This window comes from Fundulus heteroclitus, chromosome 21 (assembly GCF_011125445.2).
Source record: "Fundulus heteroclitus isolate FHET01 chromosome 21, MU-UCD_Fhet_4.1, whole genome shotgun sequence".
Lineage (NCBI taxonomy): Eukaryota > Metazoa > Chordata > Actinopteri > Cyprinodontiformes > Fundulidae > Fundulus > Fundulus heteroclitus.
The window spans coordinates 27,694,458-27,710,671 of NC_046381.1; the positions used below are offsets into that span (position 1 = coordinate 27,694,458).

General features: G+C 40.8%; 1 protein-coding gene across 12 annotated transcripts in view; it reads right to left on the reverse strand.

The window, feature by feature from the left end:
• Positions 1-16,214, reverse strand: part of LOC105932148 (microtubule-associated protein 4) — a 145,970-nt gene that overhangs the window by 34,863 nt on the left and 94,893 nt on the right. The window contains exon 1 of one of the 12 annotated variants that reach the window (XM_036125082.1): positions 470-2,117. The exons of the other annotated variants lie outside the window; for them this stretch is intronic. Coding sequence (XP_035980975.1) covers positions 470-1,904 — 1,435 coding nt within the window. The 5' untranslated portion in view covers positions 1,905-2,117. Of the gene's footprint in view, positions 1-469; positions 2,118-16,214 lie in introns of those variants that run through there. 12 annotated transcript variants of the gene reach the window in all.

Genomic DNA, 16,214 nt, shown 5'->3' on the forward strand with positions numbered 1-16,214 from the left:
CCACAGCACAACTGAAATACGTCAACTGTCAGGCATTTCAGCAGGTGGCTGCAGGCGTCTCCTAACTGCCTTTCATGCTATTTTCTGTATTTGCTGTCTCTGTAGCCATATTGAAATATATTCCAAACAGCAGGTCATCCTTAGCTTGGCTCCCAGATCTGTTGCTCTGAGGAAAAATACATTTAAAACAAGACCTAAAACACTAAGAATTAACACTCTGTGTACATGTTGCAAGCTATAAATTTAAGGCTCTTAAATCCTTTGATAACCCTGATCTCCTATAGTAGACAGACTGTAAGGTTGCAAATTCAAATATAATATCTACTGAATGATTGCAATCTCTGAATATTTTAAATCAACAACAACGACCAAATAAATACGGTTCCAGATTACCTATATAACAGCTTCAGTATCTAAGAAGGACTTATCAAAACTAAAAAGCTAAAACACAACATTTGGCTCCACCTACCATCCATTGCGATGAAGGGATTTGTGTTGGAGTTGGAATCCAGGCTAATGTAGCCACCAGTTACAAGGTCATCAGTGCCCCCTGCCACAGTCTCTATCTTTCTGGCATCAAAGCCTTTTCCATCATTTGCACTTGGTTCCTGTTTAGCTTCGATCCCATAAAACTCAACATCTTTAGGATGATCAAGTTTAAAAGCAGTCTTCTCTTCAGTTAATGAGCAAACAGTTTGTGTGAGGTGCATGTCTTTACCACTGAACCCTTTGGGGCTGAGGGGCACTGGGAGGACAATTTCTCCCAGTTCGCTCCCCTCCTTCAGGTCCTCTACTGTAGCCACTAATGGTGAGAGAGTAAAGCCAACACTTTGATCCTTAAGAGAGGGTAATGGGGACAGGGAGAGCTGGGGCTCGGGTGGGGCTTGTCGCAAATCAAGGTGCGTGGCACCAGCTGCTGAAAGGGTAGGCGGTGGAGTTGGAGGTTGATCTTCTGCAACAGTCAGTGAGCGCTTCATGGAGTGCAGTGAACGACGAGGGCCATCCATTAGTGACGACGGTTGGGTAGACTCTGGTCCATCTCCAAGTGGGTATTTATCAGGCAGCTCCAGACTTGAGGGTACCGACAAGTGGGAACACTCAGACATTGCTCGCCTCATTGCCTTCCTCTGCTGCTGAGCCCGCCCCATGAAACAGGGCTCCAACTCCTCATCTTCCTCAACCTCCTCTTCTTCACTGTTATTGCCCGAGGAGCCCTCAAATAACTTTTGGTCACCAAGCTCAACCCTGGCTCCACTCACACTCTTTTCATCCTTTAGGTGGTTGTCATTCACTTCTCCACTGATGGAATGATTAGGGGATGTCTGGGGAATGGCAAACTTTGAGCTGGATTCAGAAAAGCTGGATTTGGTCCACGTTTCAGGCTGGGGGTCTTTGCATACGCCAGCCCCCGTCTGGGAGACTTCTACTGAGTTTGGAGGTGCTGCACTTGTGGATGATGACAGCTCCATATGTCTGGTAGGCGATCCAAGAACTGGTGACAGAGAGATCTTGGTGCTGCCTAGAGCAGAAGGAAGTTGACCTGGGGATGCTGGGGAAGGAGACGGGGAAGAGGAGAGAGGGCTGTCTGGGCTTTCTGCTGCGCTACCCAGGGAGGTGTTTCCCATAGAGGTGCTGCTGGTGATACCCCCACCTGTGCCAGGAACCTTCAGCGCTGTATCCATTCTGCCTGTTCCTGGTTGTTCAAAGAAGCACAGTTTGTCTTCATCAGTAAGTCCGGCTGACATAGGTCCACCACTCATCACCATGCCCTGTGGGGTGCCCATGTCCATGCCTGATGGATGTTGCCAATCCCAGCCCTGAACCGGCATAGTGGGTGGTACCTTACATAGCTCACTGTAGTCTGAGAAAGGAGAGTCAGGCTGCTGATCGGAGAGAGACGACATACTGTCTCTCCTTTCTGTTCACGCTCTACCTCTTCCTAGGTTTCCAAGTCTTAGATTGCAAAAATGAAAGTTCACCACTTGACTCCTTTGCTGTCCCCCGTTGTTGTTCTTTGTCCTTTGGTCACTCAGGTGCGCTCCGCTTTCTGTGTCTGTGTGTGTCTCCTCTGAAGTCAATCACACACTGATACAAACTGAACCAGTCTGCTGCTTCACTCTCTCTCTCTCTCTCTCTCTCTCTGGTCCTCATGGCTTATTGCAGTCATCATGTGACCCAGTTGTGGATTCCAATTGGCCAATGTCAGTTCCCTGATCCCACCTACTGTGGTGGAGTGAGTGAGCCCCCCTCCTCCTCCTCTCTCCCACTCTGTTTTCCAGCTCTCCCACCCAGCCTTTTCTTTCTGTTTCTTTGCCTCTTGGCAAAGCATAAATTGTACACACAAAACTTCATCTTTCTTTTGGGGAACATTGAGAGTGGGTTGAGAAGCGGTACAGGAGGGAAAACCTGGATGCCGACTTCAGAGCTCTCAAAACCATATACATTCAACAGATGTGCTCTTGAATGCATCACAACACAGCTCTCACAACCAATTCCAACCAATTATGCAGACACTTGTCTACCCATATACTCTCATCTCACACCGTTTGGGGATCAAAGCTTCTAAGACTGTCTATACTTTAACTGTCAGTCTGACCCAAAGATGAGGTAAATATTAATTAAAAGTTCTTTTACGTCTCTGCCTTCAAGCCTAAAGTCTATTTTGTGGTCTCTCTGGGAGTACTTTGTTAACCCTGCTTGTCACAAATTAGCACACACTCCTGTTGCCCAGCAGCAAATACCTTTGACTCTGCTATGTTCATGACAAATCAGGAGAAAAACCATGGACAAAACAAAATGCAAATATGTGCATATGGATTGAATTGGTAGATAGTTCATGAGTCCTGGCTTAATCAACCTCAGTATGTCTACACTTTGATGGTGTACTTTGTATGAAAATTAGCAACAGCTCAGCAGAACAGTAATACAGACATATGAGGAGTATGGACGGAAAGAGGGATAAGGTGGCTCATACTCTGAAAAGCTTTCCTTCCGTACTTACATGCAGTACACACACACACACACATCTATATATATATATATATATATATATATATATATATATATATATATATATATATATATATATATATATATATATATATATATATATATATATATATATACACATTGTCTGTTACCAAGTAATCGCTGACATGAAGCCTGGAATACATTTAAGAAAGACAGACATGCTTATGCATGCACAAACACAGTCAAGCACGCAATATTCAGGCTGAATCAGGCAGAAACGGCATGTTATAGCAGTGAGTGTTTGACAGGATTTTACCTTAACTTACAGCAAACGATTACGTCTATTTTTAATTATACAACTGTAGGCCTGGACGTTATTGAATCAATTGTTCTGTAGCAAGGCTTTTAATTCAGATTCTTGGGTGACAACAACGAAAAAAATAAATCCAAGTGGCATGCCTGAGTATTTTGGTTCATTTAGGTCAAACTACCATGGACCAGCCCAAAGACGTGATCAATCAGACAAGTAGGGTGTGACCCATTCCAAAGCAGGTCCCATAATCCCAGCTCATACACAAAGTATACATAATGATAAAGACAAACTTGACTCTTTAAAGCTTTCTATCTCTATCTTATGTAACTGCCCCATTACTCTAGCATACATTTCAAAGTAATAGTCAGTGTAGTGGAAATGTAAGGTTATCTGAGGACAGAGAGTGACAGGCTTTCTGCTAGGCTGAATTTAACGTCCACTGCCAGTCGAACCAGCCAGCAGTTCTGGGTGTTCCCGCGGCTGTTGGGTTACACTGAAGGCTAAATGTCAGCACAAAACAACAATTTATAAAAAGTCAGATGAGCATATAGGGACACGACAGGACTGGGAATGAGGAGTGGGAGGCAGATAGATAAGGGCAGACAGATGAAGTCAAGAGGCAAAAAAGTGAGGGGAGTAAGTGGCAACAATGGATGACAGGAAAATGGTAGAGAACACTTCTGTCTAGGTTCACAACACAAGAGGGCAATAAAGAACCAGAAGCAAGGCTAACAGGTGTAATAAAACAAAGAATGTCAAGGAACACAGTAAAGTACTGCCCGACTCGTGAGTTTGATATATTATACCAAAGTTACAGCTTGAGAAAAGCTCTCTGCTGTGACATTGCAGCGTCTGAATGCCTTGTAAAGTATTAAGTCCATCAAACTTTATCGCATTCTGGCATAATATAAAAGCAAAATGTAATACATTTAATTGGTGTTTTATAGACCAATACAATGTTGTACACAACTAAAGGACAAGAAAAATATATTCCTGGCTTTTAAAATCTGTACATAAAAAAAGTGTGGTATGAATTTGTATGCACTCCCCCTAAATCAATACTTTGTAAAACCATCTTTAGCTGCAATTACAAGGAGCTATCAAACTAAATCTCTGAATGATCTCAGTCGAAGTAGATAAAGAGCATCTGAGAACAATAATTTCCAAGGCTGGCCACAGATTGTCAACTAGACTTAGGTCTGGTCATCCTACCACATGTTTTGGTCTAAACTACACTCCTCACACTGTGGTACAAGTACGACTGGTGGAGCCTGGGCTACCCGTGGTGGTATCCATTGTTTAAAAGGGAAACATGAAACAAGGTTCCTGTAGAACTGGCAAGCTCAAACACCAAAAAACATCAGTGGCTAAAGCAGATTGATTTTTGCTCTAAACAGATGGAACTCAAAAGGAAAGGCCAAGAACTGAGGAAAAATAAAGAAGCATATTCACAAATGTATTCAAAACGTCCATTTACGTGTGTAAGGCTTAATGACACAACCTGCCAAAGGTACAAATAAACTTATTATTGGAGCTTCCACGATCTTTTAACTAAAAACCCGGTTGAATCGGATTTCGGGGTTCCTGTTTCTTCTTCCCATTTAAAACGTACAAACATTTTGTTCCAAAGCTTCCATTTTGTGAGCAAAATTACAAAAGAACCTCCTCCTTATTTTGTGACAATGCTGTATTGCCATAATAAAATGTCTTGACAATACAGTGGTACTTCATCCGCACAGTGTTTAGTAAGGTGGTAGTTTTAATTTAGAAAAGAAAAAAGGAGAATCACCAACCTAAACCATTCCATTGCGGCTCAGCCTGAATGTTTAGGGGTCATTGTCCTGCTAGAAGGTGTACCTCCACCCCAGCTTCCGATCTTTGCCCAATATCTTGCTCCAGCAAATTTGCCATTACATCTGAAGACCAGCCCTACCCTTACTAAGGAACAGCATCCCCACATAATGTTGCTGCCACCCCAAAGTTTCACAATGGGGCTGCAGGGTTTCGGATTGTGAATTTTTCCACCACACAGTGTTTGTTATATAAGCCCATTTCTTTTTTTGGTCTGAACTGACCAGAGTTCCCTCCATGTGCTTGCAATGTCCTCTTCAGGGAAACTGCAAATAGTTCTTATTTTGACCGTCTTTTCAGCAATTACTTTTGTCTAGGCATTTTTCAATAAAAGAAGGATTTGTGCAGTGCACAAATGACAGCTGTCCTGTATAGACTCTACCACCTGAGTTCAGGATCTCCGCAGCTCCTCCAGAGTTAACATGGACTTCTTGGCTGCTTCTCTGATTAATGCTCTCCTTGCATGATCTGTCAATTTAGGTGAACTGTCACTTCTTGGTAAGCTCGTACATGAACAAATTGAAACAACAAAGGTGGACTATTTCCTAATTTGATAAATACAATTGGTGGCACTCGATCTTATTTAGGGGTGTCGGACAACAAAGGGGAGCCAAATACAATAAAACAACAATTTTCAGACATTTATTTCTAAACAATATGAAAACCATTTATTGTTTTCTTTCCACTTCAGTTATACTCTACACTGTGTTGGTTTATAAATAAAAATAAATCCCAATAAAACACAGATTTGTGGTTGCAATGGGAAATTATGTGAAAATCTTAGTCATATGAACACTTGTTGTCTGTTGTAAATATAAATGCAGATTAATGAGGACTTTAATTGCTGACTGGGAGTGCAGTTCCGCAACAGGCAGACATTTTTAACGCAAAAACTATAATAAAAACTGCACATGTGCAATAGATTTTTTTGTTTCTTTCTAGATTGTTGATTCCTAAGTCCCTTTTTGCTCCTTGCTGGTATTAAAATGCATTGATAAACACCACAGAGAAAACCCTACTCCACTGATGACATAACAGAACCCAATGGATGGCGGGCCTACGCTTCAGGGAGGTGGCATTTTAAGCACAGCACAAGCAGATTTGGTATTTTGGTGACCCACCATGAGTTTGACTTCAAGGAAGTGCAAGGAGATACACAGCGGGGTCTTGTCACTAACATTTAGGCATCAGGGAGCACTGATGCAGCATTCACATTTATAAAAGTACTTAGAAAATGCGGATATTAACATACAAGTTGAGGTCATTGGGTATTCAGTTTGAACTGGTCTGTTTAACATCCTGGTGTGTATGCCAGCTGGTTTTTACGTGATTAAAGGGTTCTCATCCAAGACTATTTTGCCTTCATCCTTTCTTCAGTCTACCCATATATCAGCTCCAAACAGCTCCAGCCGACACCTACGTGTTTGGACACCACTTAAAGACAGCCTGTCACCCCGTTTTGAAGGCAAATCGCAACAGATGTACACATGCATCAGCTCCAACTAACTCAATCCCCGAAGCCTGAGATCCTATCATGCAATATCATTCTGTCACTTTTTAAAGAAAAAAAAAAATCAACATGGCAGGCAGGCGGCTGTAGACAGACGGGTAGTTTTGGTCATTGTGCTAGACAAATCCATGAAGGCCCACATTTATCCCAAGCAAGGGCGCTGACTTCACCCCGTCAGGCTGGCAGGGAGAAGCAGACACTCTTGGCAGACAGTTTTATATTAGTGGCAATTAGCTGCAAAATCTACAGTTATCCTTGAGCTGTGAGCTAAGACTGCCAGACAGAACCCCATTAAAAAGAAAAAAAAAACACAGAAATTCCCTTAGTGTGCTGTAAATACAGAAAAGCAGGAATTCAAAAGGAGTGCTGATCACAGGTGTAGGAGGAGGAAAAAAACCTTGGACCGGATGAAGCAGGGAGACAGACACGCTCCAGTTAAATCTATTTATAGCTCAACTGCATCCCGTTTGCTGCCCGGCACAACACCCCCACTCACTAAACGTCTATTGTTTCCTCGGTAGCCCCTATTCACATTAGTCGCCAAAGCAACTGCCTCCTGTTGCTATGGCAACATACTCTTCATAGGTGGGGTGGCTTCAGCCTTGTGGGGTTGTTGGAGGAAAGACACTTTGGTGCCCTGTTTGTGTGATGATGGGGAGTCAAGCTGAGGTGGGTTGAGGGAGGGCTAAAAAAGCCAGTTGTGTGTATATCCATGTGTAACTGTACGACAGGAAATGTGTTTACAAACGTATTCTATCTTATCAGTTTATCCTGCCGGCTGCATCAGGCCAATGCGTCAAGCTCTGAGTGTGTTTTTGTTAAAACATCCTCCTGACTACCAGGAAAAAAAAAATATTGTCCAATCACCATTTTTTTTTTAAATTCCACAATCTTTGTAAGGTAATTAAAATTAGAATGCTGAAAAGTTTTTATTTCTGAAATATCATGTGTCCACTACAGTGGACATCGGAACGCAATACATTTGAAATTGAACCTTGATGGATAAATTTGAACTACTAGTAGTCAGGAGGTTAAACTAAACAAAATTTGATTTAAAAACATGTATTTTAAACCAGTAAAAAATATACACTTATTTCAACAGACCAAAGGGTGCGCAGAACCCTTCGTGCACTTCAACGCTTCTGTCATGTTACAACCACAAACGTTAAAATCCATTTTATTGGGATTTTATGATGTAGAAAAGCCAAAAGTGGAGGGAAAAATGAAACATAGCTTTCACATTTTTTGCAGGTGAAAATCTGAATGGTGTGGTATTTTTATCCAGTACCAATTATACAATAAGTGGTGGAACTACCATTTGCTGCAGTCGAAGCAGAAGTTCCTTTGGGTCTTTGGGACAGCTTTGCACTAACCTGACCCTCGCCAGTTGGATGTAGATCCGCCGAGCTTCACCCAGCGTCAACATCCATCTGGACTTGCTGCCATTGGGAGGGATTTCAATACCACATAAAATGGACGAGCCAATCAGCGGGCAGGATTTTCGAAGCTGTGACGCATCACACAAACAACTGTTTTGATTCAGACAATAATGGGGTCTCGGAGCGAGGGCCGAGCGACAACATTTATGTTGCTATTTCATCGGTGTTATCCAATCTACAGAAAATGTATTCTTTAAAAGAACACCAGATAACGGCTTTGAAGACTTTTGTTAGTGGAAACAATTTTTCACCCTTCTCACAACTGGGTTTAGCAAGACCTGGATCTTCCCTAACGTCAGCGTCACGGGTTGCTTTCAATGTGAGTGGTTGAAAAAGCATGGTTTATCTAATCATTTAAGTGGTTTATCCAATCATTTGCAAGGATTTTTGAGAAGGCCCCTCGTCCTAAAACACATCTCCACTGGAGCAATCCCAGATGGATGTGTGGAGCTCTGCGGAACGATATCCATCTGGTGAGAGTCAGGTTAGCTTTGCACATCTACACAGATGCAAATGGGTCCATTTTTCTTTGCAGAATAGCTTAGGCTCAGTAGGATTACACAAAGACAGTCATGAAGTCCACATTTTAAGTGTTACAACAGATCCTCTATTAGATTTGTGCCTGCACTTTGATTAGGCCATTCTAATACATAAACCTGCCGTCATTTAAACAGTTCCCAGGATTGCAATGTGTTTAGCATCCCCACAGCATGATGCTGCCACTACGACTGTCAGCATAGGGATATTTTGTTTAGGACAGTAAGCATCAATGGCGGTATTGTGTGAACAGGACATCCTATAAACCCTCCTTTTCTTGGATTTGATCCATTCCTTAGTTGGCTTGCCAGTGATGTAAAACAACCACTCACAGAAGATACTCATCCAGTTACATTTTCAACATTCAGATGAATTGGCTATCAGTGTCTTCAGTATCCCTTTGATGCAAAATCTTTGGTTGCTGCAGTCATGACTGGGAACATCTAGTTACTGAAGCTGAACCACCTGCACTTGTTGACAGGAATGTCTCAGGTACATTGTCTTGCTCTTTGCAAAGATCTGGACATCATGTCATAAGATGTTACAATTTTGTAATGTTTCTCAGCATTAAACGTCAGCAATTGAGCCAAAAATGACCAAGACCAAGTCAGCACAGTGCTTCACCGTTTTGTTAATCCTGATACACCAAAGTCGCTTTCATAACTAGTACCCTTGTAGTAACCCTTTGACAAATGGCGCTCTACACACCAAGAGGAATCCTACCTAAACTGGAAAGACAGTCTACTGTTGTATAAAAAGATAATTTGCAGAGTTAGAGCAGCATATTTTTCATCATTAAATGAGGAGAATAAAAATAATCCTAGATTTCTCTTCAGTACAGTTGCCAAACTTACTCAGTCACAGCTCCGTTGATCCATCCATTCCCTTAGCTCTTGGCAGTAATGAATTTATGGGATTCTTCATAAATAAAATTGATTCCATTAAAAATAAAATAATTGGCATCCTCTCAAACATGATTAGTTGGAGGAATCTTTAGAACCTGCGCAGTGTCTGAACTGTTTAGAAGCAGTAGAGCTTTCTGAGCTATCTAAAAATTTAGCTTCATCTAAACCTGCTATCTGTATGTTGGACCCACTGAGCTATATAATACACTGGAGTGCTGATTTTGCCGAAAAACTGAAGTCACTGGCCGCCATCTTGCTACTCTCTACTCTCACAGAATCCCATAGGATTTGCTTGCAATAACAAGCAGTTTTCTGGCTGAGTGAAAACGTTTCATAGGTAATTCTACAGTCAGTGGATGCACTCACACTATCAACTACTAGGAAATTAGGTGCTGAAATATTTTACATGTTATTCATATTAAATATATATATATATGTATATATAAGTATGTGTATATGTATATATTTATTTATATGTATACACATATGTAAATATATGTTTTTGTATATTGTCATTTATATATTTATAAATGTTAAACATATATATTTAAATGAATAAAATGCAAAATATTATAGCACATGACTTTCTCAGTACTTGATATTTTTAGAACATAACATAAAACTACATGGCATTTGACATTTTAAAAGCCTTAAGCCCCCCCCTGAACATGAGAAAATCCTCGTTATTCGATGCTGTAGCGCACATATTCCCTAGTTACTGGGGGAAAATAGGGAGTACCAAGATGGCGGCTGGTGGCTTCACAGCGACTCGTTCAAACAGACGGTGATTATCACTCCATTGTATAATATAGCTCAGTGGTTGGACCCAATCCCAACCAAGTTGTTTAAAGAGATATTCCCTCTGATCAGCAGCACTATCAGCGGATTAATCTATCCTTAGTAAATGGATATGTACCACAGGCTTTTAAAGTAGCTGTTATTAAACCTTTGCTTAAGAAAACATCTCTTGATCAAGATGAGTTAGTAAATTACAGACCTATATCTAATCTTTTTTTCTTATCTAAAATTCTTGAGAAAGTAGTTGCTAATTAACTTTGTGAGCATTTACAAAGTAATGACCTACTTGAGGAGTTTCAGTCAGGCTTCAGAGCTCATCATAGCACTGAAACAGCTCTGGTGAAGGTCACTAATGATATTCACATGGCCTCAGATAATAGAGTTGTGTCTGTACTTGTCCTGTTAGATCTCAGTGCTGCATTTGATACAGTTGATCACAATATTCTCCTACAAAGACTTGAACATACTGTAGGGATTAAGGGAAAAGCATTAGGCTGGTTTAAATCTTATCTGTCGGACAGATTCCAGTTTGTTCATGTTAATAATAAATCTTCAACCTCTAGGGTCACTTGTGGAGTATCACAGGGTTCAGTCCTTTTCTGAACCCTGTGGTACTCCCAATTCTCTTTACTATATATGTTATACTTCCGATTGGCAAAATTATCATACAGCATGGGATTCATTTCTACTGTTATGCTGATGACACTCAGCTATATTTATCCATAAATCCTGATGAATCCAATCAATTACTTGGACTGCAGTCGTGTCTTGATGACATCAAAAGCTGGATGACTTTAAATTTCCTGCATTTAAATTCGGACAAGACAGAAGTTGTAATCTTTGGACCAGAGTCCTCAAAAAATAAACTTCTTAATTACTTAATCTGGATGGCATTAACTTGGCCTCTGGTAATAAAGTAAAAAATCTTGGTGTTATTTTTGACCAAGACATGTCATTTAAATCACCTCAGGAATACCGCCAAAATTAGAAACATTCTGTCCAGGGGGGATGCTGAAAAACTAGTCCATACATTGGTTACTTCAAGGCTGGACTATTGTGATTCTTTACTATCAGGAAGTCCACAAAATGCAGTTCAAAGTCTTCAGCTGATCCAAAATGCTGCAGCAAGAGTTCTGATGAAAATCAACAAGAAGGATCATATTTCTCCAATTTTAGCTTCCTGTTAAATCAAGAATAGAATTTAAAATTCTTCTTCTAACATATAAAGCCCTCAATCAAGCTCCATCATATATCAGAGCTCTGATTACCCCGTATGTTCCTAACAGAGCACTTTGCTCTCGACTTTAGGTCTACTGGTGGCTCCTAGAGTCTCTAAAAGTAGAATGGGAGGCAGATCCTTTAGCTATCAGGCTCCTCTCCTGTGGAACCAACTCCAAGTTTTGGTCCGTGAGGCAGACACCCTGTCTTCTTTTAAGACTAATTTTAAAACTTTCCTTTTTGACAAAGCTCATAGTGAGAGTGGCTTGTGTTACTCTGAGCTACCTCTATAGTTATGCTGCTATAGGCTTAGGCTACTGGAGGACATCATCTCTATTTTTCTCACTCTGAGTTCTACTGTTCTCCAGTTTTGCATTGCTTGTCGTCATTTCAGCTTTCAACTTTTTGTTCTTTCTCTTTTTTTCTTCATAGTAGGTACACCTGGTCTGACGTTCTGCTAACTGTGACATCGTCCAGAGAAGACGGCTCACCCGCTACTACCATCTAATGTAGAACAGATTACTGGATCAATGTGTGCTTCTGTGCTTGTTTGTCTCTCTCTTGTGTCTCTGCTCTGTCTTCTCTAACCCCCGTCGGTCGAGGCAGATGACCGTTCATACTGAGCCCGGTTCTGCTGGAGGTTTTCCTCCCTGTTAATGGGGAGTTTTTCTTTCTGCTGTCGCTTCATGCTTTGCCAGTATGAGGGCTTGCTGCAAAGCCATGGACAATGCAGACGACTCTCCCTGTGGCTCTACACTTTTCCAGGAGAGAATGCTCCTTGTCGGGACTTTGATGCAACCAACTGGGTTCTCTTATATAGGAAATTTTTTACCAATCTGTATAATCTGACCCAATCTGTATAATATGATTGAATTTGTAAAGTGCCTTGAGATGACATGTTTCATGAATTGGCACTATATAAATACAATTGAATTGAATTCATTTCTATCTCCCCTCTGCTCCCTCAACGTTCTCTTATACCCCTAAATAGAATCCACTGTTGCCTTCAGAAGTCTATCTGTATGTAATTTAACCTCAGTATAAATCCAGCAGTTTGGTGAAGTCACACATCAGCTCTGGCAGGCTGCAAGGATTAAGGTTAAAAAAGGGAATTAAATTTAAACATCAGCTTTGAACATCTAAATTGCATCTATCAAATGTATTGTATCAAAAATACAAAGAGTGTTGCACAACTGGAAACTATCCACAACATAGCCATTCCCTAAACTGACAGGCTGAGCAAAGAGAGTAACTCTGAAGGAGGTATAGAGGCCTAAATACTTGCCTCTTTGCCCTGCAAGTAGAAAAGGAACAGCTAAAGCAGGACAGAAAAATAAGCATATGGAAAGTTTTTAAACAAATACAGAAATATCAACAGTAAATCCCCCAATTTGGATTAAACTGGAATATTTTACAAAAAAGGAATATCCTAGCAAAAACGAATCTGTGGAACAAACACTATAACAGCGGTCTTCCCAGCCACCCATTTTGTTTATGGTTTATGTGAAAAACATGTTGAGATAGAAGGTCACCATGAGTGAAAAGCTGGACCACCCCCTGGCATCTTAATCAGTTTCTCCGTCTGTTGCTCTGTCTGTCCCTACGTCTGTCTACGGTCACAAGGGAGGTCTTAATTATTTAGAAAAGCTCTATTTAATGGTCCTTCTGTGGAAAAATACCCTAGTTGTTTTTGATTCAATAAAATTTTATTTATATAGTGGCGATTCACAACACGTCATCTCAAGGCACTTTATAAAGTCAAATTCAATCCAAGCAAACATTTACTCCTCTGCTTTACCGACATACTGTCTGCCAGTTTAAAATTACTGTCAACATGACATCGCTCCAACAGTACATCAATGCCTGTTGATTTACATAATTAAGGAAATAGAAGAGGACTCTGCTGTTTTTGACTACCTCCCACTGACGTCTACTGTCTGCACTGTCCTCCTCTAACAAACCAATTTCTAGGCAGTTTCTTAGCAGTTCCATCAATTTTTGCGGTTTACTTTGCTACCTCTGATTGTGATCTTCATGATACCCTATGGGCTTCTATCATTAAAAGCGATGTCCTGGCGGCTGCCAACGGGCTCAACGTGGCTTCGGCATTGTGGCTGTTGGCCATTTGGGCACCTTTGCTCTGAAGGTCCCTTTGGGCATCAGGGGTTTTGGTTCCCCTGGCATCTGCCTCGGTGCTCTGGGGGGTGGGTCTTAGGCCCTTCACAACCATTATTGAGCATTTTTCTTATGGATTCTATACAGAAAACCCCTGTTATCTTCAGCTGTTATTTTATATATTCCATTTTAAATAATACTGTATATTCTTCAATGATGGTATGGATGTTTGAACCTGTAATACTTTATCAGCTGGTTGTGCTGTTCTTTTTATATCAATCTTTGCAAGTGAAGAAGCAAACTGAGGATGTATCGTTCTCTCCCGGTCCTCTTTCACCTTTTCTCCTTATTTTAATCTTCTACCTTCTTGTTTCAGTCTCCATTTAACATGAAATATTCCCTGCATAGATTATAATAAAGCTTCTTGCATATATAAATCAAGCTGAGCATTATGGCGGAAGCAGTACGGCTCTGCTTGTGAAAGTAAAATCTGTTGAGCTCTTTTTGCCATTAAGACAACAAGTCTTACTGCCACATTGCCATACCGGACACACACATTTTTTTTTTAAATAAATAAAAGCGATGTGCCAGTAAAAGAACATCAAGCCTGAAAAAACAGAACCCTTTGTCCAGAGAATCCAAATATACATCAGATTCATTGGGAATCCAAAAACAAAGTAAGAGCTATGGTCTACAAAGGCTGTTATGGTTGCGTGTGGTAGATTGCTCTTCTACATGTCACCATACTGTTTGTTTTGTCGTCTCCAATATCTGTTGCTGCTCTTACAGAAATGTTGGCTAATCCTTAGTCTCTATGGCAACCCCTGCTCCTTGTTCTTTTTTGCCCTCCATCTCATCTTTTCCCCCCAAAGCCACATCATGTCATAGCCCATCTCCGTCTATAAAGAAAGTCTTTGCATGAAAATGTGAAAACAACAACTTGGTGACCTTTAGTGACATTTTACATCCATTTCATCCCTTAAAACTTGATCTTTCAAACCCGTTCATGTGACGGATTCAGAGTGAGCAAACTAAGTAAATAGCACTAAAGGGCCAAACTGTGATGCTGATAACAGTTTCTGTACAACCTAAGGACATTCCTAAACCGTTTGCATATTTATGGCCACTACTGAAGCATTCAGGGCAAGTTATGCACATTGCCACCTGCTCATCTGCCGTGTCAAATCATCATTAGTGCTTTACTTCCTCTAAAGGTACAGATTTAGCGGCTGTTTGACCTCACATCATCATAGACAAGCCAAACATTTTGAGCTGTAATAAATGAGACTGAGGATGTTCACAACTTATGCACTAAACAAACTGTCTTCAGTAATCATAAACTTAACACCAGCGGGAGACAACTAAAGCAGACAATTACTGCTAGTAGATCACAAAATGGTTGCGTCCTCCTAACGATACCCTCAATTTGCCTGATTCAACCCAGTTTCTCTCCTAGATTTTAATGCAAGTAACTGTATGTGCCATCTTTTATCCTCTTAACTGGAAAAAAGGCTCGGAGCTTTTATGCTTAGATGTGCTTCTTTACTAGTCTGCCATTACCCTCTCTAACACAGAAGGTACTCCTGCATCAGTGCTCTTTTAGCGTCTCTGTTCGGTCTTCTTAAACTCCAAGTTGGTCGTTGCAGATGGCAATTAATGGCGAGCCTGGTTCTGCTCGAGGTTTTTTCCTGTAACAGGGGAGTTCTCTCCTCTGTCACTACATGCATGCTGGGTATGAGGGATTGCTGCAAAGCCAACGACAATGCCAGCAACTGTCAAGCAGCAAGCTGATCAAGGAGGAGTGAATGCTGCAAGTCAAAAACTTTTAACCAACCTGTGTGTATGATTCACTAGAACTGACTTTGTAAAATGCCTTGACATGACGTGTTGTGAACTGACACCATATAAATAAAACTGAATAGAATAAAAAAAAAAAAAAAAAAGATTACTGGCCAAGGAAACTGTCCTCTGGACTGCTGAGACCAAATTAAAGATGTTTGCCAAAATGCATGTCAGGTTTGGTGAAGGCCGAACACAGCATTTCAACACAAGGCAACCGTTAAGCATGATGTGGGCGGGGTCATGATTTGGCTTTGGTATGCAGCCACAGAAGCTGGGCATCTTTTGCCATCGAGTCAACCATGAACTTCTTGCATGGTAAGACCTTTAGAGAAAGGCACTGAAAACACTGGACCAAAATTGCTCCACAATGAGATAGAGAGACAGAAATGACTACAAATTATTGCTACTTAAGGTGGTTGAGCTGGTGAATCAAATTTCACTTTTTATAGTCGTGGACACGGTTCCTTTTCTAATCACTGTAAATGGAAACACAGTTTATTTTCTATGTAATACCAAGGCCCCAGAGCATATTAATTCTGAAAAAGTGATGGGGAATCGTACATTACTGTACCTAGAAAATCTCAAAATGATCTTGGTATAAGACTCTTTTCTTAAGAGACCTGTGTTATGTTTTTTGCAACTCAGTTCTTTTCAAATGGCTAAACGTGTTACTACAGCATTTCCTCCTTTTTTTGCTAACCAATTAAAAGCCATTT